At 43.3% G+C, this 22,587-nt stretch overlaps 2 protein-coding genes across 11 annotated transcripts in view; one reads left to right on the top strand and one right to left on the bottom strand.

The window, feature by feature from the left end:
* The window catches only part of AGPAT4 (1-acylglycerol-3-phosphate O-acyltransferase 4), an 88,754-nt gene extending 73,789 nt beyond the window's left edge, over positions 1 to 14,965 (top strand). For all 3 annotated transcript variants that reach the window (XM_076333955.1, XM_076333957.1, XM_076333956.1), the window contains 2 exons: positions 2,775 to 2,973; positions 12,124 to 14,965. In XM_076333955.1, coding sequence (XP_076190070.1) covers positions 2,775 to 2,973; positions 12,124 to 12,215 — 291 coding nt within the window. In that variant the 3' untranslated portion in view covers positions 12,216 to 14,965. The remainder of the gene's footprint in view (positions 1 to 2,774; positions 2,974 to 12,123) is intronic.
* Positions 14,966 to 16,175: 1,210 nt separating this feature from the next.
* MAP3K4 (mitogen-activated protein kinase kinase kinase 4) overlaps positions 16,176 to 22,587 on the bottom strand; it is a 77,293-nt gene continuing 70,881 nt past the window's right edge. For all 8 annotated transcript variants that reach the window (XM_076333947.1, XM_076333950.1, XM_076333948.1 and 5 more), the window contains 4 exons: positions 18,706 to 18,828; positions 18,046 to 18,152; positions 17,660 to 17,839; positions 16,176 to 16,724 (listed from right to left, as the gene is read on the bottom strand). In XM_076333947.1, the coding sequence (XP_076190062.1) occupies positions 16,704 to 16,724; positions 17,660 to 17,839; positions 18,046 to 18,152; positions 18,706 to 18,828 (431 nt within the window). In that variant the 3' untranslated portion in view covers positions 16,176 to 16,703. The remainder of the gene's footprint in view (positions 16,725 to 17,659; positions 17,840 to 18,045; positions 18,153 to 18,705; positions 18,829 to 22,587) is intronic.

Here is a 22,587-nt window from a genome sequence, read left to right as displayed (position 1 = left end):
TTCCTTTTCTCCTTTTTCCTTTTCTCCTTTTTCCTTTTCTCCTTTTTCCTTTTCTCCTTTTTCCTTTTCTCCTTTTTCCTTTTCTCCTTTTTCCTTTTCTCCTTTTTCCTTTTCTCCTTTTTCCTTTTCTCCTTTTTCCTTTTCTCCTTTTTCCTTTTCTCCTTTTTCCTTTTCTCCTTTTTCCTTTTCTCCTTTTTCCTTTTCTCCTTTTTCCTTTTCTCCTTTTTCCTTTTCTCCTTTTTCCTTTTCTCCTTTTTCCTTTTCTCCGCCATTGCTAGAAAGACTCCCTTCGACTTTAACAAGGATTGGGTTGAGCATCTTAGTGCCTGGTCTGAAGAGGTACTGTATAATAGTCACAACTCTGCTAGCCCTTGTATGTTTGTTTTCTTTTTTCAACTCCTTACAGCCTCAGCGCCTGCAATAGAAGTTCTGCTTGAGAATCTTAATTTCCACTAAAAAGAAAGCGAGCTTCTAACTTTTCTCACTTGTAAGAGAAGCATGGAAAATGGCATGAAAATACGTGCTGAAATGCCCTAGAGAATTAGCAAAGCATAAGTGAAAAGGGGAAGTGTACAGAACTGCAGTGTTTGCGAACAAAGGATATATTTTTGGATACTCATTCTTTGTGGGCTTCTCATGAAAGAGCAGTGGCATACCTCTGCAGTCAGACCTCCCTGGTGGGAGCAGGGAGGAAGAATCCAGTTAGCCTCTCACAAGATGATGGATGTTCCCTGATTTCACCCTACTGCATTACCCACCCAACTGTCTGAAGTAACTCAAATTTGGTGGGGGCATTAGGGGGAGCATGTTTCTATGTCTGAATATGATACTTGGGTGGGTGGGATTTATTACAAACTGAACACAAGCTCTGTTTGCAGGGAAATGAAAGAAACTTAATGTGAGCAAGGTGACTGAGGGAAATTTTGAGGTACATCATGGGTTTAAATGCTGACTTGAGCTGTTGATTGGTACCATAGGCACCCTTGCAAAAGCTTAGAAGACAGATCAACCCACAGATCTCTTCTGCAAGGAATGTGAATGTTTTTAAGGGTAAGGAATCATAACTGAATTGAAGAGCTGTTCCCCACAGCAGTGTAAAACGTGTAGCGGAGGTGATGGCATTGACATTGTTTTGCCCGTTGTATATTTCTTCCATCTGTCTCAAACCTCTTGGTGAGATGTGGTCAATGGTTTTGCTGCCCCCAACGCTGTGCAAAGCCAACAAAGAGAAAACTGCTGTGCTTGTTTTAAGTGAGTCTGTCTTGCTGTCTGTAGTAATAGGCCCCCTAATGGCGATACCAATAATACTCAGAAATTCTTAACTTTTCTGGGTAATACCGGTATTTAGAAACCTAACTGTATATAGTAGAATTCAATTTACTGATGATTAGTAGCTCCGTGTTAAACCAGTCATAAACCAAAATCCTCAAGGCACTGTAAAGAAAATTTCATACACTGTGTAATTTGTTGAAGACAGCAAATTAATTGGCTGTAGTGATCCCAGTACAATCTAGCTCGCATACGCAAAACAGTCATCATTTTTCTAATCTCAATAAAAAGAGCGCAATGCTTTAATTACTGTGTAATCTCTTAAAAGCTAAGTGTTCCCTTTGAAATAGATAAAATGGTAGCAGCCTGTAATTGCTCAAGTTGCCATTAAATAATTAAAGAATTGTCTGTGTCAGCTGGAGTGTAAGTAAATGTAAAATCATACCATAGTAGAAATAATCATCTTGTGGTTGATTAGGACAATCTTGGCTTTGCCAGAATTTTTGGAAACTGTCATGAAGCATTCCTTTCTTTGAAGAAATTTAGCAGTTCATTCTGACTAAATTGAGGTTCCTTTTTATGTGAGTCTAATTCTGACTTCGTTAATTAACTGGTTTTATGTGATAACAGATTAATAATCTTTGCTTTTGAACCACAAGGAAGGGTTTTTTTCCCCACCCACTTTGATATCTTGGGTTGATCACATTGCTAAAGGCAATGCCGTTCACCCGTATGGGCTCTAGAGGAAGGTACTGAATTTTAAGTTTTCTGTGCTTTAAAAAACACACACCACAAAACAAAAAAACCCAAACCTCACCCCATTATCTTCCTCATATTATACTAAAAGGGAGAGTGCTTTGGTCAAAACCAGTGAGATTTTTAAACTGTTTGCATGCTCAACTGTCTGTAGAGAGGTTCAGCACCCAAACTTTCTTCTGTAAGCTTCATGGGAACAAGAAGAACAAGACTGCATCTATGGGACAAAGCAGACAGGAGGGGGTGGTGTTCTTTGGAGTACAGGACAAGATGGTGTCTGCTCACCTTTTCTGACAGGGCTGCGGATGCTGTTTTAGAGCAGTGGTTGGAGAAAACATTAGGGAACAGAGGATCCGCTGCTGAACATGTAGCCCAAACGCTTCTCTGGCTTACCAGCGGTATTTGTCCAGTGGCTGTGGCCCTTGCAGGAGGTTCAACAGTGATGTCTACATTGCTGCAGGAGCGTACATCTCCTCACCCTTCTTGTTTTACTGGGCTTGTTACACTCTGTAGGCATGCCATTTTTCAGGCTTCTATGTGTAGGAGAAAGAAAGGATGCACACATCAATGTAAGCTCTTTTTTTTGGCTGTGTGTTCATTGACTTCAAAGTACAAGCTTTCCAGCCATGACTTGGTCTTTGATCTTTCCCCGTGGTTACAGGCGTGCAGAAAGAGGAACATCAAAGTCAGGAATGGCTGATTTTGTTGGCAGATGGGAATTTAATTATTGCCCTCCTTTGTTCTACTAGGATGCATTCCAGGAAGAGTACTACCAAACAGGAACCTACCCAGCAGTCCCTATAGTACCACCCCGACGACCGTGGACGCTTTTGAACTGGCTCTTCTGGGCCTTATTGCTGCTATATCCTTTATTCAAGCTGCTCATCAACATGATCAACAGTGGATCATCGCTGACACTGGCTAGTTTTGCATTTGTCATTGTAATGGGTAAGTTTTCTAAAACAGAAAGATTACTTACAGGGTAACTGTCAGACATGATTTATTGAGGCTGACTAAATATAAACATGACTTGTGAATTCAACAGACCATCTGATACTATATCTACTTTAGCCTGGAATAGGTTAAATAGATTCTTTTTTTTGGTTTATTTTTGTATAGTTTTATTATTTTTTGTAAGAGCTGCATACGAAATCTTCTGTTTCTGTAGAAATCAAAACAGTAACTTTCCAGCGGGCTGCCTACAAGAGGCTTTCTTTTCTTGTGTAGTGTGTTGCTGGGTTGCATTTTGAATGCCTAGAAGAGGTGCTCAATTCTTTCATCTAATCATAGTCTGATACGTCATCCACTGGAAATCCATGAACTTGTATTTAAAGACAGCCTGTTGTGGCCATCTACTCTGACTTACGTAGCACAGGACATAGACTATCACAGGTGATTCCTACAGTTCCTGTGGTAGTTCTGAACTGCCTTGGTTTGTGTTTAAACTAGTATGTTATTTAAGAGGAGGAAGGAAAACAAAACAAGGAGTTGGCCCACAGAAAGGGAGGGAGATCTCATTTGTTGTCCTTCATGGAAGCAGGAACCAGGTCAGTTTGGCAAATAACATCATATCTAGGTGTCTGTGCTTTATAGCATATTGAGTGCCTGTTTGAAGAATAAGTTCCCTTCCAGAATAAGCCATACATTTATAAAGCAAATGTTTTCTATTGCTGCACTGACCATCACATGTATTTATGGCTCCGTCACCTTAACAGCTATGTATATTACAAACATCCTTTGAAAAAGAAACAGAACTTCACAATCCTTCTGGCTTTGAGTGACACTGGATGCAGAGATATTAGAGTTAGCTTAAAAAGCCATGTCCAAAATAGCAACACAGATGAAATAGGAAAACACGGAGTGTTTTCTTGTCTCAGAAGTGCATCTTTGCTCCCTACCTAGGAAATTGTTCCTAACACATAATACTTCTTTGCATTCTCAAAAAGTCTGAATCTTGAGCAGGTCCCATGCTAGTCTGATCAAGATGAATTAACTAATCTCCTTTTGCCCATCTGTGAAGAGCTTGATATGGTAGGCACACAATATTCTTTTTCAGAAAGTGCCCACCAAATAAAACTCTGCATAAGCTACTATGGAAGCTTCTTAGAAAGATAATTGGAGAAGGAAGAATCTCTGTGTGTGCACGTGCGCAGGATATTTGCTTCGTGATGCTTTGGGCCAGAGCAAGGAAAACAAGAGCAAGGATAAGATCCAACATAATAGTTGGTACGTTAATGTGGGCAAGGTAGAGGGAAAGGGAGGGGAATCCTGTGCTCTCGTCCTCTGGAGAAATTGTTGGTGCTTTTTACCCTGGGAATGTTTTATGTAAAATGTGTAAGAATTTTTTGGAGCAGTGACTACAACTTAGAAGCACCTTTTTTCACCCACCTTACTTGTTGGAAGGCACAAGTAGTGCTCTCCCCCCTCCCCCCCACCTTCTCTGACTGGTGAATAGGATGGGAGCGAACGGTGAGCACCATGGTTGGGGTGTGCTCCTCAGGAATGGGAGGTGTTGGGTTCAAATCCCCTTCAGTTGCAGAGAAAGATCGATCGGTCTCCCCTGTGCTCTATCGATCGGTCTCCCCTGTGCTCTAGCTCAAAATGGGTATACAACAGTGGGCGGGATGAGGTATGACACTATTGCAAATGCTACGTCCCTGGCAATGGCACTCAAGAGGGCATTTGTTCTGCTGGCGTAGTCTATGTTTGGTACTGGGCTGTGGAACAGTGGCCTAATGGGGCACTGAAGCGTAGCTGTTGCAGATTTTTTTCTCATCTTCCCTTCAGTTTTCCTCTTAATTCAGCTTCTCCACTTGGTGGGCTGGTTGTTCAGGTGCCATTCCAAAGTGCCTCATGCCTTGCGTACCCTCCACAGGGAGCCTCACTGCATAATTCAGGGTTCTGGATTTTAGCCTCGGGGCTGGATGCTTTAGTGCTTGGCATTGTGGCTTCTGTGATGTTTCTGGATTTAGACCTTATTACTTTAGTTGAGTGACATCCCACCCCCCACCATAAGTGCAATACCATCTTGCTATTAGCGGCCTTTACAACTAGGTCACGTCTTCTCTCTGTCAGGAAGGGAGGGAAAGAACCTGTAAAGAAAAAAAAGCTATGATGCTACTAAGAATGGACAGCAAAAGAGCCCTTTTTTTTTTCTCTTTTTTTTTCTTGCTGTTTTACTCCCCACTTAGCTTTCATTTGCTTCTAGCCACAAGGAAAGATTAATAAGCAGGCTGCTGTGAGTCCTCTTTTGAACGCAGTGATAATCCAAAGATTCTCAGGTTATTTGTAACGCTGGAGCTAAGAGAAAACTAAGCAGCAGTCTGCTGCCAGAATGAACGTGTGAGCTCCCAGGCTGCAAAAGCAGAGCTGAGGAACACATTAAGAGTGGTGAGATTAACGGCCCACTGCGATGTGCATTGCTGCCCCATATATATCTGCCACGTTTGTGGGATGCTGCCAGTTGCAGTCTTCTGCAACCTTTGAAAGACCCCTGTGCTTACCAGCAGCTCCGTTCTCACTCTGAATACCTGGTGTGATCAAATGCAAAGTGCTTGTAATTGGCCAGGATTTGTGGTGCAGCGGAAGACACTGCATTGCCTGTAGTAGTGGCTGCCGCCTGATTAGACTCAGCCAGCCACCTCTGGCTGATGAGTAGGCAAAAAGGAAGATGATATCGTCATTTATTAGCAGATAGCAGCCACCGTGAAGCTGTGGAGGGAAGAGAATCTGTGGGAGTGGAAGGAAGCTCAGCCTTCAGTAAAAACAAACAAAAAGCAGAGCTGGTTTATCCTGGTCACTTAAAAGTGGATGTGCCATTACTCACCAAAAGAGCAACGGTTCCCTTAGTATGTTATAGTGTGTTTCTGTTTTACTATATCTCTTTAAAAGCGATGTTATTGCTAGTTGGGAATCATTGGTCTCTTTCTGTGGAAGCATCTAAAAACTTCAGCCCAAGTTGTCACATTGACTTTTGTAGCTAATAGCTGAGTTTCTGTAGTAAGGCTGTTCTCCCCAAACTGTGTTTTATATCCAGGGGTATCTCTGTCATGAATGTCCTGGGAGTGATGCAGCCGTCTTCTGACAGAGGAACAACCAGTATTTTATTTTGCAGTTCGTCTCCAGCTTTAGGCAAGGTCTTAGAAGTGACTTCTGCAATGGCTGGGAGGTAGCAGTAGATGAGCACAAATGTACCTTGGAGGTTGTGACTCTTGGCGCCAGCTGGAACTGTCTGCCTGGCAGATCCAGTTTGTAGCAAAGCAGGGAGGGCTGTATTTGCTGTCTTTTCCAGTGTGAGCAGTGATTGGTACCTGCTGGCTTAATAACATAAAAGGAAGCTTTTTCTGTAAATCAGAGGGTTTTATTTACCATTGTGATCAGGTGATAAAATCGCCTTTTCACATTGCTCCTAGTAGACCTTTTCCCTCAGTTCGTTAACTGAAGCAGCATAGGTAGCTTTGGGACATTATTTTTTTTACAGCAATTTGACAGCTCACCTGATATTCCAGAATCGGGAAGCTTATTGCAGTCCCTGATAGCCCATTATAAGTGGATTACTGTTTCTAAGGGCAGATTTCAGTACCTGATAACATTACCTTTATTAGCATAGGTGCAGGTAGCACAAGATATTCCTAAACCTTCTGTGGTAGGAAAGAGCAGAGGAACTAGGAGGTCCTTTTACCTGGTACCCTTTGCTTTGTTTTCAGTGTCATTTGTCTTTTAGACATTCTCTGCTAATTGTGCTCTCCAGTAAAACACTGGCTTGTAAGTAACTGTCTGTTCAGGTGGAAAGAACCGTAAGAGAAATGCCCCATGGCGGTCAAGCTGGAGTGAAAGCACTGTAATCCCTCAGACCCTAACTCTCAGATCCAAGGAATGAATAACCAATATATATATAGCTCTGCTGGTTCAGCTCAAACGATTTCAGCCCTAAATAAGCGATGTCTCCTCTTTATACTGAGAATGCTGAGCCATCCCCTCTTGCTTTGTTGTGCAGCAGTTTGGCTATTTATACTCATAATAATCATCGCATTGTGCTAATATCTAACTAGGATAAATGCTCAAGAAGTTTGAGGGACAAAAGTCTCTTTTGAAAACTGGCTTTAGTTTCATAGGACACATGGCAAGAGATTTATGTACTTAACTCACAACTACTATTTAAAACTTGGGGCTGATATTTTGGTGTTGAAGCAGTGAGCGAGTGTCAAATGTCAGTATTTGTATTTGACAGCAGCTTCTGTTTTTTTTTCCTCATCCTGCTTCCCCAATCTCATTTGGCTCCAAAGAACCCAGTGTTAGGTTGCCTTTCACGTTTTGGTAACTTGTGTTGAAGAGAATAACCTTCATGCTCTAGAAGTACTTTATTATGGAGCTGTCAACAGCAGTTAAAAGGGGATTGTTGGTTCTGTGTATGCAAAAGGTGAGAGGGCTTCTCTTGGCTTTTAAATGAAGAAGTAGCTCTTACATGTCTAATGCTAAAAGCATAATGGCATCTGGGCTTATGGCATGGAGCCAGCAGTTAAGTATCAGTTACAGGCAGGAGAAGTATTTCATTTGAACCAAGCGTAAGTAGTAATGAGCCAGCTGTGATTCTGCAGGAGCTGTTGTATGTCTGCTATACAGTATGTGCACAGTGCTATTAGAAAACCTGTTTCCACGGATCACAGTACAAACCGTGAGTGAGTCCTTGGTGACTTGACAGTGTCCAAGTGCAGAGTGTGGACCGAAGGGTTGGAGTATGAAGTGATCTGGGCAGCAAGGCTGTTAATGCCCGTAGGCGGAGATGAGTGGACGGTGAGGAGTGCATGAGCCAGCAGTGTTATGATAAGTTTTACAACAGGATATAAACCATGTGCAGGATTCTGCCTGTGTTGATTCTGCCTGTTGGTGGAGCTGCCAGACGACCTGGCCTTTCAGCCTGGTGCCCAAAACTGGTATTTTTTTTGTTACTTGCTTGTTTCTTCTCCTTTATAGTATGTAAGATAGGCCCTCAGTGGCAATTTCTACCATTCATATAAGCTTTAGTTGTACAAATCTTCATTTCAATGTATAACCTATATAACTCAGGTGTACAGCAGACTATATATGGGAAATTTTTATGCCCCTGCCTGCTGTGCTGCTTATAGCACTTGCTGTGTGGTACAAACCCCAGGTAACAAATGAGAAGAAATCCTGAGGTGTGAGAGAAAAGGTGGAAATCCTCTGCTCTGAGCTAAGGTTTTGCTGAGGGATGTGGTACTATGTGTGGAGGTGGTGGTTTTCTCGGAGCTAAAAAATGTTCCAAGAAAGAGATCACATTATTGGCTCTGTTGATTTGTGTTAGCTCAGCCCTCCCTCAGCCCCCAGCACTCTGGCAGGCAGAGCAGGTCCTCAGCAACCTCCTGCATCATTTGGCTGGTGGGTAATGATGGGCAGAAAGATGGCAGGAGCTCAGTTACCTTCTGTAGTTTGCTGTGGAGCAGTGCAGGGATGCCTCAGCTGTTAGCTTCTCTCTCCTGCTCAGGGTGGGCTTAAACTCTCACAGCTGATTGTTAGGCACAATTCCTGCTTGATCTCCCTTTCTCCCCTTCTTGTAGTAAAAAACCCTAAGTTACCCTTACTATAATTGTATTTAGAATCATAGAATCATTAAGGTTGGAAAAGACCTCTAAGATCATTGAGTCCAACCATCAACCCAACACCACCATGCCCACTAAACCATGTCCCTAAGTGCCTCATCTACACGTCTTTTAAATACCTCCAGGGATGGGGACTCAACCACTTCCCTGGGCAGCCTCTTCCAATGTTTAACCACTCTTTCAGTAAAGAAATTTTTCCTCATGTCCAATCTAAACCTCCCCTGGCGCAACTTGAGGCCATTTCCTCTCGTCCTATCGCTTGTTACTTGGGAGAAGAGACCAACACCCACCTCGCTACAACCTCCTTTTCTCCAGGCTAAACAACCTCAGTTCCCTCAGCCGCTCCTCAGAAGACTTGTTCTCCAGACCCTTCACCAGCTTCATTGCCCTTCTCTGGACACGCTCCAGCACCTCAACGTCCTTCTTGTAGTGAGGGGCCCAAAACTGAACACAGTATTCGAGGTGTGGCCTCACCAGTGCCGAGTACAGGGGCACAATCACTTCCCTAAATTTAAATTTAAAACAACAGCGGAATAAATCCTTAAACATGATGCTATCACTAGGGTGTGCACTAAGGCTCCAGGAGAGTTGTGGAAAGGAGGCAGGCAGTGCAGGGAGAAACCACTGAGGCACCTCAGCATTTATCCCCACTTTGTTTCCACAGGCTTGGCAAACATGAGCAGTCCCTTCTTCTTGCACCCCACCTTCCCCAGGGTGCTGAGGGCTGCAGGGTGAAATGAGGACAGAAGGGCAGTGACAGCTTCTGCCAGGGAGAAGAAGAAGAAAATCTGAACTGCTGAACTAGGTGTTTTTTGGTGTCCAGGCAGTGGCATTCTTGGAACTGGATGAAATCCCCAATGTGCTGTGTGGTTGCTATAACAGCTGCTCTTATTTATGCTCTGTGTCCATCTCCAGATGCTCTTTCTATCCCTTCTGGTTAAAATCTTAATGATTTCATGCTTACTATTATGTTATGATCCCACACTGCAGGCTACATGTTGGATCTTCCTCCTGTCTTCCCCAGCTCATGGCCATTTAAATGTCAGAGATGTTTTTTTCTTTTCTATTTGTGAGATCGAAACCCTTCACTTGTCCCAGTTGTGTGCGTTTCCATTCACGGACTAACAGTGAAGTGTAAGTGACAGTGAACTCCCTAGGAGCCATCTCCCTTTCTGGGCTGTTCACTGCACAGCTATCTGTCTGTGAGAGGGCCCTGCTTTCCTGGTGTCTCGGCATCCAGGAGACCCCATGGGCAGCCGAGCTTCCCCATCGCATCACTGTCTGTTCAGCCATCGCTGTGTCCCGCCAGGGATGAGTCATGTGTGACTTATCTCTGGTATCCAATTACCACTTGCACTTCTAAAGACTGTCACTTAATTTACTGTCATACTACAAAACACGAGTCTGTAGTTGATTGGTTTGTTTTCTAGTGCTGGTGTTTTGAAAGAACAAAATACACAGTGCCTTTCATCCAAGCAGCTCAGACAGAAGACTATGGCTGAGGTGGGAAGGCACCTCTGGAGATCATCTAGTCCAAATCCCCAGCTCAGAGCAGGGTCAGCTACAGCAGGTTGCTCAGGGCTGTGTCCCATTGGGTTTTGAGTATCTCCAAGGATGGAGACTCCAAAATCTCCCTGGGCAGCCTGTGCCAGTGTTCAACCACCTGTAGTGGTAGTAAAGAAGATTTTCTTCCTTTTTTTCTTATGCTCAGAGGGAACCTCCAGTGTTTCAGCTTGTGCACATTGCCTTCTGTCCTGTCACTGGGCACCACTGAGAAGAGCCTGGCTCCGTCTGCTTTACACCCTCCATCACATATTTATGCACATTGATAAGATTGCACCGAGCTTCTCTTCTCCAGGCTGTGAACAGTCCCAGCTCTCTCAGCCTCTCCTCATATGAAAGATGCTCCCTCCCCTCCCTTAATCACCTCTGTGGCTTTCACTGGCCTCGTGCTAGTATGTCCATGTCTGTCTTGTACCAGGGAGCCCAAACTGGACCCAGCACTCCAGATGTGCCTCAGTAGCAGGGTGGGAAGGATCATCTCCCTCAGTCTGCTGGAAACGCTCTTCCTAAGGGGAAGCTTCGTCCTCCTTTCCCACAAGGGCACAGTGCTGGCATCTACCAGGAAGCCCAGGTCCTTCTCTGCAGAGCTGCTTTCTAGCCTGTCTTCTTACTTAAATAATATATTCAGCTTTTTCAAGTTGCCTTACTTACAGTTGTAACATTTGTTCAATAGTCTGTGCTCCACTTCAGAACAGGTTGCTTGGAGCACAGGAGAGAAGCAGCTATTTAAAAAACTGACAGTTTTGCATGGTTGATGTGGTAGCGCCAGGTTACAGCTGGACAAGCGACTGGTAAAGCACAGGGCAGCACTGCTTACCAGCTGACAGCCCTCTCCCATCCTGTGCCATAAAGAGTCCTTTGGCTGGTGAGGGTCATATTAGAGAGGTAACAACTGATGGGAATGGGACATTTAGAGCACCTCACAGGACTGGGCCTTTTCACCATCAGTTAGGAAGAAACTGGGATTTGGAGGCTTAGGGGAGGTTGCTGGCTTTCTTGTTTTTTGGAAAAAGCATTCTGCACAGAGGGAGGGTGTTTGTGACTCCCAAGTAGGTTTAGGTCTGAAAGATGCATGGCAGTTCTGGCTATGTACAATAGCTGAGCAGAAGTTTGGGGAATAAGAGATTTTGGGCAGCTGAGCTCCTTTACACACACAAAAAAAAAAAGCTGTGAGGGGAGGGGGAGGGCTTAGGCTAAGTTGTGTTTATCTTAAACAGTCACTTCAGGTACTACTAATAAATTATTAAAAAAAAAAAAAAAATCCCTGTGCATGGTGAATTATTACTGCTAAATCAACTATAAAAGTCTTTTAAATTAACCTGGCCTCTTGTAATGGACCGTTTCATGAGCTGTAGTTAAAAAAAATGCCACAACTTACTTTTTTTTTTTTTTTAATCAAGATCTGAAGTGCCCTTGCACTCGCTTGTGCTCTTCCAGGCACGGGGGCTGTTGAAAGCAGGCAGAATTCCCTTCCCCCGTCACACCTTGGAGGCGGACACATTAGTATATTTTGTCACTCAACTCCTGGGAGCCAGGTAACACCACCGGCCCCAAAGCACCCCCATTTCACAGCCAGCCTTGTCTAGGGTACAGGGGTGGGCACATCATGCCTATGCCTCTTACTCTCATGTCGGTTCAGGTAGCATCTTCCCTGCTGGTGGGAGAGGGTGTGTCTAGCCTGAGGCCAGCAACCTTGGATCTTCCTTAATGAAATACCATGGGCAACTTACTTGATACAGGGGCGTGGGGGCGTACCTTTCATCAAAGGTCAAGTACAGGTAGTACAGGTAGTTACCTTTAACGCTGTGCTGTTGTAAGGCTGAGAACACTGTTCGTCTCTTTCAAAGTGCTACACCTGTACAGATGTTCAGTCTTTGTCTGCAAGCAGCTTTTAACTTTATTTTTATTTATTTTGCAGCTTCTGTTGGTGTCAGATGGATGATAGGCGTTACAGAAATTAACAAGGGCTCCACCTATGGCAACAATGACAACAAGCAGAAACAAAAGTAGTATCTTCAGAGACTGCTTCAATCCAAAGGGAACAAATGCAACTTCTGAAAACTCTTAAGTGCATATCATGGTCCTTCAAGTGAGATCAGAGGAAGGGTAGGATGAGCAATTGCCATATGTATCTGGATTTGTGCTCCTGTTATTTTTCTCTGGGGGTTTGGGCTGGATGACATGCTTGAAAGATGCACTCCTTCGTATACTCTCCACAACAGGCTTGCATTTGTTTGGTTGGTTTGTTTCCCTATAAAGTGTCTTAAGTTTTGAAGAAAAAAAAAATAAAAATCCTATGTGCTTGTATGATGAGACTCTACCTGGAAGCTAACCAGAGGTGCAGGCTTTATCTTTCTTAACTTGCTCTAAAGAAGGAATAAATGTCAGAAGATTGTTACAAGATGATTAAAATTGATAATTGTGTAGATCACATGTTAACAATTTAACAACCATAATCCGTCAGTGTTTAAATGCAGTAAGATGCTCTGCTTGGTTATACCATATTGGACTGAAGCAGCTCTACTGAACTGGCAGACCTGCAGTAGAGTTTCTCTACATTTAGAACTTATTCCCACAGTGTGCACCACATGCGCCCTTGAAAACTTCAGCCAGAACCTGGCTCAGGGCCCACTGTTAGATCGGAGCCTTGCAGTGGCATTAAGCTGGAGTGGAATTTGGCCTCATGACCTGAGCAGAGCTCAGTTACCCACTGCCACATCTTTCCCCAGGCAATACATCAGAGGGATAGCTGAAACCTGTAGTTCTTTTGAGTGTAAATGCCGTTTATAGTTTGGAAAAACTGAGGTAATAAATTCCTTTCAGCTTTAAACACTGATTAAAATTCTAGGCCTTCCTACCAATGGTGGAAACAGAACAACTGCTGGGTATGCTGTAAGTAGGTAATGCAAAGCGTGCATTAAAAGTTACGCCCCACATCTATACTATTGTGATCCCAATTAATCTGCTTGTCTGTCTTTTCTGATAAATTAGTTTACGTGGTGCCTCGTAACAGTCAGCCTGAGGTAATACTTAGATTATCTTTTGCTTTTCTTTTGGGGAGAAGAGAGGAAGTGGGAGAGAGACTGAGGACAGTGGTTGGCATAGTTTTTTATGGCTGTCTGGACTTGCTTTGACACCCTTCTGAATTAAATAAAACTAGAATCAAGGCCCTTGGGAAAACTGTGTTGCTCTGACATCCCTGGTACTGATTCCAGAGCATCCTCCTCTCAAGAGTTACGGGTATGCCTATTACTAAAAAGAGCTTGTTTAAAAAAAGAAGAAAGGAAAAGAGGGGACTTCCAACTATCAGCTATTACGATTGAAAAAACCCAAAACTTTAAAATCTAAAAATACTCATACTGAGCAGTGGGGATTATGATGGACGCTTGCAATGATGGTACATTTTCATGTGACTGAGCCATGATCGTCTAGAAATAAACGGCCTGTGTGTCTCTAGAGAAGAAAGTGAGCAGTCTTAGTGCCAGCAGCTGATATCAAAAACATTTCTCTTTTCCTATAATAAAACTGAGGCCAGAAGAAATAGGGGCTAATACATCAGAATATGAATCATTCCATGAAATATGCATTTGCTGTTCAGTACCTCAGATCACGTAGAAACTAGTCTTTTTAATATGCAGCACCTAAAGAGCAGGTGTAGTAGTGCTTTTAGCATGGGGCAGTAAGTAAAGTTTTTTGAGAGTGGAGGCAGTAAAACATACACCGTGAAGGAAGGAATAGGCCTTGGGAAGTGTGAGGGACTAGTTTTGGAGGCTTTTTTCCCCCCACCTGTCTTGTGTACACATGCATTCCCTGTGCTCTGAAGCTTTCTGGAATAGGTTGTATGATGTCATGAACGTAAACATGGGCTTTAGTGTAGTTTTTCAACACATGAAGTAAATAGAGCCTGAGATCTGAGAGTACTGCCACGCTTATAAAGGTATTCTCTTAATAAAGCACATGCCCTGCACCTCTATTTGCTAAAACAATCTTTAACAGTAGAAAACTGAGTATTATAACCTGTAGTAGGGTCCGAAGGTCCAGCTATCCCGTACTAATGCATCAGGCATGTTAATGAGCCAGGCCTGAAGACACTGTACACAGGACTTTGAAAATGGGTGGGGGTGGGAGAGGGAAGAGATCTCTCCGAGCTAGCATTTTACTGTAAACCTTACCTGGCAGATACAGTGGGCTTTTCTCAGGGTGGCAAAACCCTATACGCACAGGTGAGTAGTTCTGAGCAGCAAATACATAGTCCTATAGTGATAGAGACTAGCTTTTTTGCCTTTTTAGAGAGCCACTGATTTAACATGCTGGTAGGGAGACATTTAACATTCCTTATGAATCTTAGTCCTTTCTTCTCCAGCTGCATGCAGCGCTACTTCTCCCAGAGGAAAATACCAAACATGTAAATACTTCTGAAAGTATTTAGACTATTTCATACCCATTTCCCTGGGACCAACCCTTAGAACAGGCTGAGGGCCAAACACGCTGCTCCTGGATCTGTCCTCCTAAGCACTTCTACAAGTTCCGGCGCCCAAGGACTGCACCACTGGGCCCTTCCGGCGTTCGCTGGCAAGCAGAGAAAGCTTAATGGTACTTGCCAGAGTTAAACTCGTCCAGTTCACTGTATTAAAAGAATGACTCGTGTCGTCAGGAAGCAGTGTTTGCCCCTCATCTCCACAAGCAACTGTATGTTCTACAACTGCCTTAACAAAAGTAGTCTTAACATTTGTTTATACAAAAATAAAAGCATAAAAAGCTGACGTGCAGTGAATGAGTTTTCTTTTGGTCGGCAACAATGAACTAGTAACAGTTTACTCTTCACCTTTTATCCTGACTCCTAAAAGCTGTCTGCGGTTCCAGTTTGTGTACAAGGGCACCTGAAACAAGGCAGATAAGGACACAAACCGCTCGGATACTTCTGACACACCTCAACCTGAAGCACACAGCAGGCTGGGGGGGACTTTTACCTCAGGTACTTTGATAGTCTGTTGCTGAGGACGACAATGTAATGTACTTCCTCTCCTATCATAACTGAAAATAGAGAACTGAAGAGAAAGGAAAGTCTGTCTTTTTGTTTAAATTCAGCATTGTATTTCTTGAGAGCCTAGATACACTGCACTGGTGACCTGCACAGTGAGGCTCGTGCTTTTCTAGATTTAAATGTCAGATTTCGTGATACCTTCTCAACAGCTCACCCAGCTGCTACAAAGGATTTGTGGATTACGAGAAGAGACAGGACTCTAGAATAAAGCCAAATATTAAAAGCAAGTTCTCTGTTTTATAAGAAGTTACCCATTTTAAGGTCTAAAGCTTAACAGGAATATGTAAACTTAAAATTGTTACTTGTAAGCATTAGTGCAAATCATCTGTTTGTAATAGCAAGCCAAACAAAATAATAATCTAAATAGATCACATGTTGCAGACTGTTTCTTCTAATTGTTAACTACTTCTAACTTCTCTCCATTTTCTGAGACTGGTAACAATGGGGGGGGGGGGGGGGAGCAGGAATCAAAGTCCAGGATCAGAAATCAGCTTTAAAAAGCTCTTAACAATAAGTTCTTGTTTTTGCAAAACAGGACACAAGAATAATCTTAACTGATTCTCCTCTTGGCTACAGAAATGCCATGAAAACCTTCCCTGTTTGCAGTACTCAGATTCAAGAAGAAAGTTACTTATTTCGGACCATGACTCTATCCCTTATGTAATGGGTAGCGTCAGGAATTGCACATGACCTTACTTCCTCAGGAGAGGATGAAGGGGGGACCTTAATTCTATTATCACTTGTGCAGTGTAAGAAAGATGCTGCTTACACATCCTGAACTTGACAATACATTGACTACTGCAATATGGGAGAAGCTTATTCCAGTTCGGTTAGCTTAGCAGTCTTAAACAAGTGTTGAAAAAAAGTTTAAGATGTGACACGACCCCACGTATTTATTTTCAGAAGAAAAACCCTTCACCAACAACTCCTAAAATAAACCATTTATTGAGAAAAAACTTTTTTTAAAATTTCATTAATCAGCCTTGTGCATAACAAATCTGAAGCTTGCCAAAAACAAATAAACAAAAAAACCAGTAAAAGTTCACAGTCAGTGCACTCAACAAACAGATTAAAAAACAAGGTCCATAACGCCTGGTAACACTACAGCATTTTTCTGAACCTAGAGAGTTCAAAAATACTACATATTAACATTACGGTTCTCAATCAAATGAGAAACAGGAGAAAGAGCAAAAAAAGGTATGGTCCATATACAGTAGTAATGGCACTTTCACTGAAACATGCAGCTTCTTCCAACTTGCGGACACCGTCACGTGAGCAACATGTGCCAAGTAAAACATACAGGAGCAGCAGAGAAAGTGACGCTCGTCACTTGTGCAGTCTTCGTAAGTTCAACGTTTATACTGTTTCTCAGCACAGTCTTTATGTAAATATTACATACAGTAGTGATTAAAAGATATCTTGCCAGAGTAAAAAAGGCCAGAGACTGAGTAACTTCATTCTTCATCTGTGCAAACCTGTGAAGAGGACAAAAGGCAATTAATTCAATTGTCTCCCTGTTGCAGCAAGACGATGACAACGGATCCACTCCTTTAGCGCCTTCACCAAACATCTTGGAAGCTTTCTTTCTCCCTTGTTATACAAACAATGAATTACAACTATATACGTGAATACTGATGTTTCCACTGTGACCATGCAACTCCTCCGTGCCTCAAGAAGCGTTCTGCCTCTGCGACGGATGGGATTTGGCTACAGTTGCACCGATGGGAGCCACGGGTGTGATGATCCCAAACACGCTGTTATTGAACCGGAATACCAAAGTGAACAACTTTATGCTGGAAAAGGGGACAGACTTCAATAGCCTACTGTGCTCCTACTTCTTCAGAAAAGAAGTTATAATACACCTAAATTTGTAGCTGTGAATATTTGCCGTTCATGCAAGAACTGCAGATTGTTATGCCAATTGCCAGATAAACATTCAATATGAACTTAAGAAGGAACTTAAAAGAACAGCAGACCCTCGCACTGAGGATGGCAGAGTTCTCAAGCATGTGCTTGTTTCACTTTTTATGGAGGGGACCCTTATCGCTGTATTATAGAAGTCTGTGCATACATACTCGCTAAAGTTTTAGGCACATAGCCCTTCAGATCCAATTAGCTACCACTCAGTTGAAGTTTGACAAGTCTTTTTAATATACAGATAATGCATCTCAAAACAGCAGTGAAAGTTTATTGCATGGTGCGCACCAGGTTCTTTTAGTCAAATGTCCGCTAGCAACATCACAGGTGTTTCTGAGAAGTTGCCAAACCGTGTTTTCTGGACAGCATCAACTTGATACCAGCCTCCCACCGCGATGCAAAGCCCTGCAGCACAGCTGCAAAATGATGACGCCAACTCAAAGCTGTTCCAGTTCCCATCTACAGTCTTTATAGCCAAAGCCATGAGACAAACCTTGACAAAAGGATGATCGAGGAGCTGGCTGGCCGTCCACCTCATCTTTGGGTCACTTTCCAGGCAGTGGCAAAGGAAGTCTTTCCCTTCTGGGCTCACTTTGTCAGGAATAGGAGGCTTATGACCCATCCCCACTTTATACATGATCTGGAAGTTGTGCTCATATTCGTGCCAAGGCCTCTGCAACAGGTAAGAGAATTGCGAAGTGCCAGGTTTAGAGGGGAACTTGCTGTCCGATAGAGCATGTATTTCTGTACCCCAGGAAATTAAAAACCACCCCGGTACTTGTGGACTTACGTGTGACAAATTGCTGGGAGTGGGACCCGAATTTGCAGAGAAACTGCTAAGAACAGTTTGCACTCATTCAGTACATGAAACATCCCTACCTTGCCGGTGACCATCTCTATAACGACGCAGCCCAGGCTCCAGATGTCTGCTGCACGTCCGTGCCCTTCTCCTTTCGCTCTAGTAATTACTTCTGGAGCCATGTACGCTTTGAAACAACACATACGATGTCATCAGTTCATACAGCAGAAGGAACGGTATACTTTAAGTGATTATCTGGGCAAACCAAATGCTTTTTAATACATCTGTAATGAATTACCACTCAGCTTTTCTTGGTAAGTTTTGTCATTTGCTGGCTTCTCGTCCTCTGACATGTTTGCAGCATAACTATCTTTCAGTTTGAAAAGTGATAGTGAAAATGCTGGTACAGTACATGCTTTCAGTTATTTTCATTTTTTAAAAATAGATTAAGCAGCTCTTCAGTAAGAACAGTACTGTTTCAGTAAGGCTGCAGAGAAAGATACAACCCCAGAAAACACAAGCTCCAGCATCTTTATAGTTACCAGACAAGTACAATTTTATCTTTCCAGTCACATCGTTCACTGATTGTTTCTGGCTTCTGGATGTAAAGGACATCTAACTAGCTAAGCTAAAATCAAGTTTCCCTGAAACGTATCGTTTTACTCCAGCCCAGACTTTTGCCAGAGGTATCTTCTTTTATGGTAACTAGACAAATATCTGCCTAGCGCATGCTTCCTTACCCGCAGTCCCCAAAGTACTGTTCACTTCTCCAGGCATTGTCTGGGTGTTGTTCTTCAGTTTCACTGAGCAGCCGAAGTCTCCTAGTTTAATCAGTCCAGATGAGGTAAGAAAGATGTTGGCTCCTAGGAAACACAACGAAAACCAGTAACGCTTGTTAAACTAGGGCTGAATTGAGGAACGAGGGCTCCTCGATACACTCTTGGAAGTTACGCAGTAGATAATAGCTGAAGTCACACTTAGATCTTTGCCTGTGGAATATGACAGGATTAGAGATGGTCCCCAAAGGGTACATTACCATTAGCCAATGGGATTTTTGGTGGGTTTGTGTTAACACTAAGTGTACTGGAAGTTGACAACAAGAAGAGTTCAAAACACAAAGCAGTATGGCAGGCAAACTCATCAGCTTTCCATACACGCTCGTTATGAAATTACTCCTCCAGGCAGGAATTTATGAATTCCAGTGCTTATCCTTGTGAGCGCCGCACTGCAAAAAACCACCTGTCCTTAAGGAGCTTCCTGGCAGAGGCCATTGCTGCGTACCTCCCACTAGCCATCTTTTCAGTTCTGCTGGGTCAGGACAGATCATATCGTACAGCTGTGTCATCATGGCAGACTTGCAAAATGGAGCTTATAGCATTTTATTACATGTACTATGAAATGCCCACTCCTGTTGTGCTCTACTTCCAGAAGGATTTCTGGAGGAGGGCTACTGTTATAATAGGTGGCTACACTGCCAGCTTACGCTAGAAAAAATTTCCCTAGCATAGCTGAAAATCTCCAAGGGGAATCTGCAGTTGGCTTCAAGTCACTTGCTCTACACGACACTGCAAAATGAGCTAAGTGGTTTTGATAACCAGTGGTTTTCTTTCGTTCAACATCCTGCCAAAACACGTTGCCAGCCAACAGAAAACAGGTAGAGCAGAAGGAGCTCACTATGCATCATGTCAGGGCAAATCCTGGATTCTGCAAGTATCACACGATGAAACCACAAGTAGGCTGCAAGGGTCACCTGGCAGAAATACAGCCTGAGCTGTGATCTCTCTTGAGAAGAGATGAATGGTTTGCACAGAACAAAACTGCACGCCTACTCTAGGAGTAGGCAAACGCTGGGGGCTTCGTTACACATAGCCTTTTCCCATGTCACGCAGAAGATTCTTTAAAAAATGGCTCATCTGAATACAAGCTTCAAAAGTTTCTAACTTTTGTTCCACCTTGAACATAGGTCAGTGCAGGAATTCCTGGCTGCTCCTCCTTTGTGTTATGTTCGCTTAGTTAATGACTTTCTCCAGTTAGCTTGGCTGGGCATCCCCAAGATACTCATGGAAAATAAAAAGAATCCTCAAAAAGCTCAAGTCAAAAAAAGGCAGTGCAGGTCAATGATGCCAAAACCCTGCCCATTCCTCAAAGGGCTTCTCTAACTACTATGAGAATGCTTGATAACTAAAGCAAGATTTATTTAGTCCAAGAGGTGTTGCACAGAACTGCACTATAAAAGGGGGAGAGAAATCATTAACAGAAATAAATTCCAACCTTTAATTACATTACAATGTAAGCCTTTCACAACTTCTGAAAGAAGAATTAACTTCCAGTGAATACAACTCTTCTGCACATTGAGTCCGTAAGTTTTCCACTCCTGGCATTCAGCTGCCTGTACATACTCAAGATCAGAATTCTTTGGCTGGGTTCTGCAGTTTGCCATCAGAGGGTCATACGTGTCCAGAGTCACCCTGCAATCACAGGCACGTGTAACGGAGCTGGGTAGACCATCCCTCAGCTCCTTGAATGAAAGGGAATCCAGAAACACACCAACGCAGTACAAGGCAGCAGCTCGATGGGAGACTAAATATGGGCAATGCATTAGAAGAGTGACAGTTACTCTACCAGCAACTTTTTCCTTTGAACTACTGCCCACAGCTTTTCTTTTTCTAATGATTTTCAAGCAATTACTTGTCATACAGAAAGTAGACGCACTTAGCCCACACAAAGAGCTTAGGAAAAAAGGCCATCACTAGCAAACACTTAAAAAGATGTTTTGGAAACCTATGTTCCTGTTCCTCAAGAAAGCAACATGCAAATTTCATGGAAGGCTACCAAGTGGTTTCTGACTACTGCAGTGGGTGGAAACTGGCAGAGCTGAAGTGCAACGATTTCTCTTCTGACTGAATCTAAAGCTGTTGTGATAGTTCGGTTTAATACAGTTCAGAACCTACTTACAAGGCCTTTCAAACCAAAGTTTGTCCCTTTAAAAAAGTAATGACAATTTAGCATAAATGTTACTGTGAAAGTCTCTGTTTCGGAGAACAAGACCAAGCTCTGTAAGGAGTCTTTAAAAAGGGTCATCTTGTTAGACGAGACCTGCACAGAATCCAGCAGGACCTGGGTAAGAGAACAGGAGACACAAGGGCAGTACTTTGAGGACGACGGATCCCTTTTACCTTTGACAGTTAATGTGACCAGAAATGTAACAAAATTCCTACCATATCTGCATGGTTAATAAGCAAAATAAAACCGGAGACCATGGCTAAACCAGCAAAAAGGCAGAACACACCCATCAGTTTCTTCTCTCCTCCTACACATACACTATCCAAAGCATCTTCATGGGATGTACTTGGCAGAGGCAAGAGGTAGCCCAGTTCTGCACAGCCCTACTGCCATTGATACCAGAAGACCTTCGGGGCAGACTGAAAACAAAGAGCAAATGTCAAAAGCCAGTGCCCTTGCTAGAGAAAACAATAGCTATGACCCAAAGCATTTAAACTGAAGTTTCATGCCCTGCATCTCTGTGCCAAGTCAGCCCCATACTAAGCGCAGCGAAAACTGCGCTAGCGTGATATTCCAAAGGTGCTGATGTAAATACTGTGAGTCCGAGGAGCAGTACCAAAAGCCCCACTAAAGACTGTGGCATAATTCCACAAAGAGGGGCAGCTCATAGACATTCCTCAGCCAGTACTTAAGCAGTGCAGCAGCCAGATTAATTCAAGAAACAAGCAGGCCAAATGCCACCCTTTGATGAGAAAAATCAGCTTTAGCATCCTCTTTCACTCAAGTCTCTTAGAAAGTGTGACACATGCCCATAGTCTCCTGTTGAACAGCCTTCCATCTCTTGTTGAATGACCTTCCTTCCCTTGTGCTCATCATGAAGACACGAAGGCAGGAACGGCAGAAATTTTGAGCTAACAACGAAGTTAACCAGGACAATAACACAGTAACACTTTGGTGAAGACTTCCTGGCCTGGAGGGTCTCATTCTCAGGTTTCTGATTTACTGAAGCTTCAGATGCAATCCCTTCAGTTTCTGTATTCATTCTGAAAACGCAATCCGAGCACTCTTCAAGAATATGCCTTTCTCTCCCAGAGAGAAAGCACCAGGCATGACCTCGGTGATTAATTCCTCTCAATTCAGCACTTGCGAGACCACACTTGGGAGTGCTGTGTCTTGTTTTTGGGCTCCCCAGTGCAAGACAGACATTGACATACTGGAGCAAACCCAGCAGAGGGGCATCAAGATGGTCAGAGGGCTGGTGCACACTATGTACAAGGAGAGGCCGAGAGATGGGTTTGTTTAGCTTGAAGAAGGGAAGACTGGGGGAGAATTTATTGCTGTTTTCAGCTGTGTAACGGGAGGATATCAAGAAGATGGAAACAGACTTTCTCCTCAAAGGCACACTGTGAAAGGATATGGGGCAATGGACACAAACAGCAACCTCTGCAAATTCCAAGGAGGTACCAGGAAAAAGTTTTTCACAATGGGGACAGGTCAGTCATTGGGACGGGGCCCAGAGAAAGGGGAATCTCCAGCCCCGGAGATATGAGTATCTCAACTAAACAAGGTCCTGAGCAATCTTACCAAATTTGACATTGGATCTGATACTGAGGTTGGCC

This window comes from Aptenodytes patagonicus, chromosome 3 (genome assembly GCF_965638725.1).
Source record: "Aptenodytes patagonicus chromosome 3, bAptPat1.pri.cur, whole genome shotgun sequence".
Classification (NCBI taxonomy): Eukaryota; Metazoa; Chordata; class Aves; order Sphenisciformes; family Spheniscidae; genus Aptenodytes; species Aptenodytes patagonicus.
The sequence above is the reverse complement of the archived record's forward strand: the minus strand, read 5'-3'. Positions and strand labels throughout refer to the sequence as shown.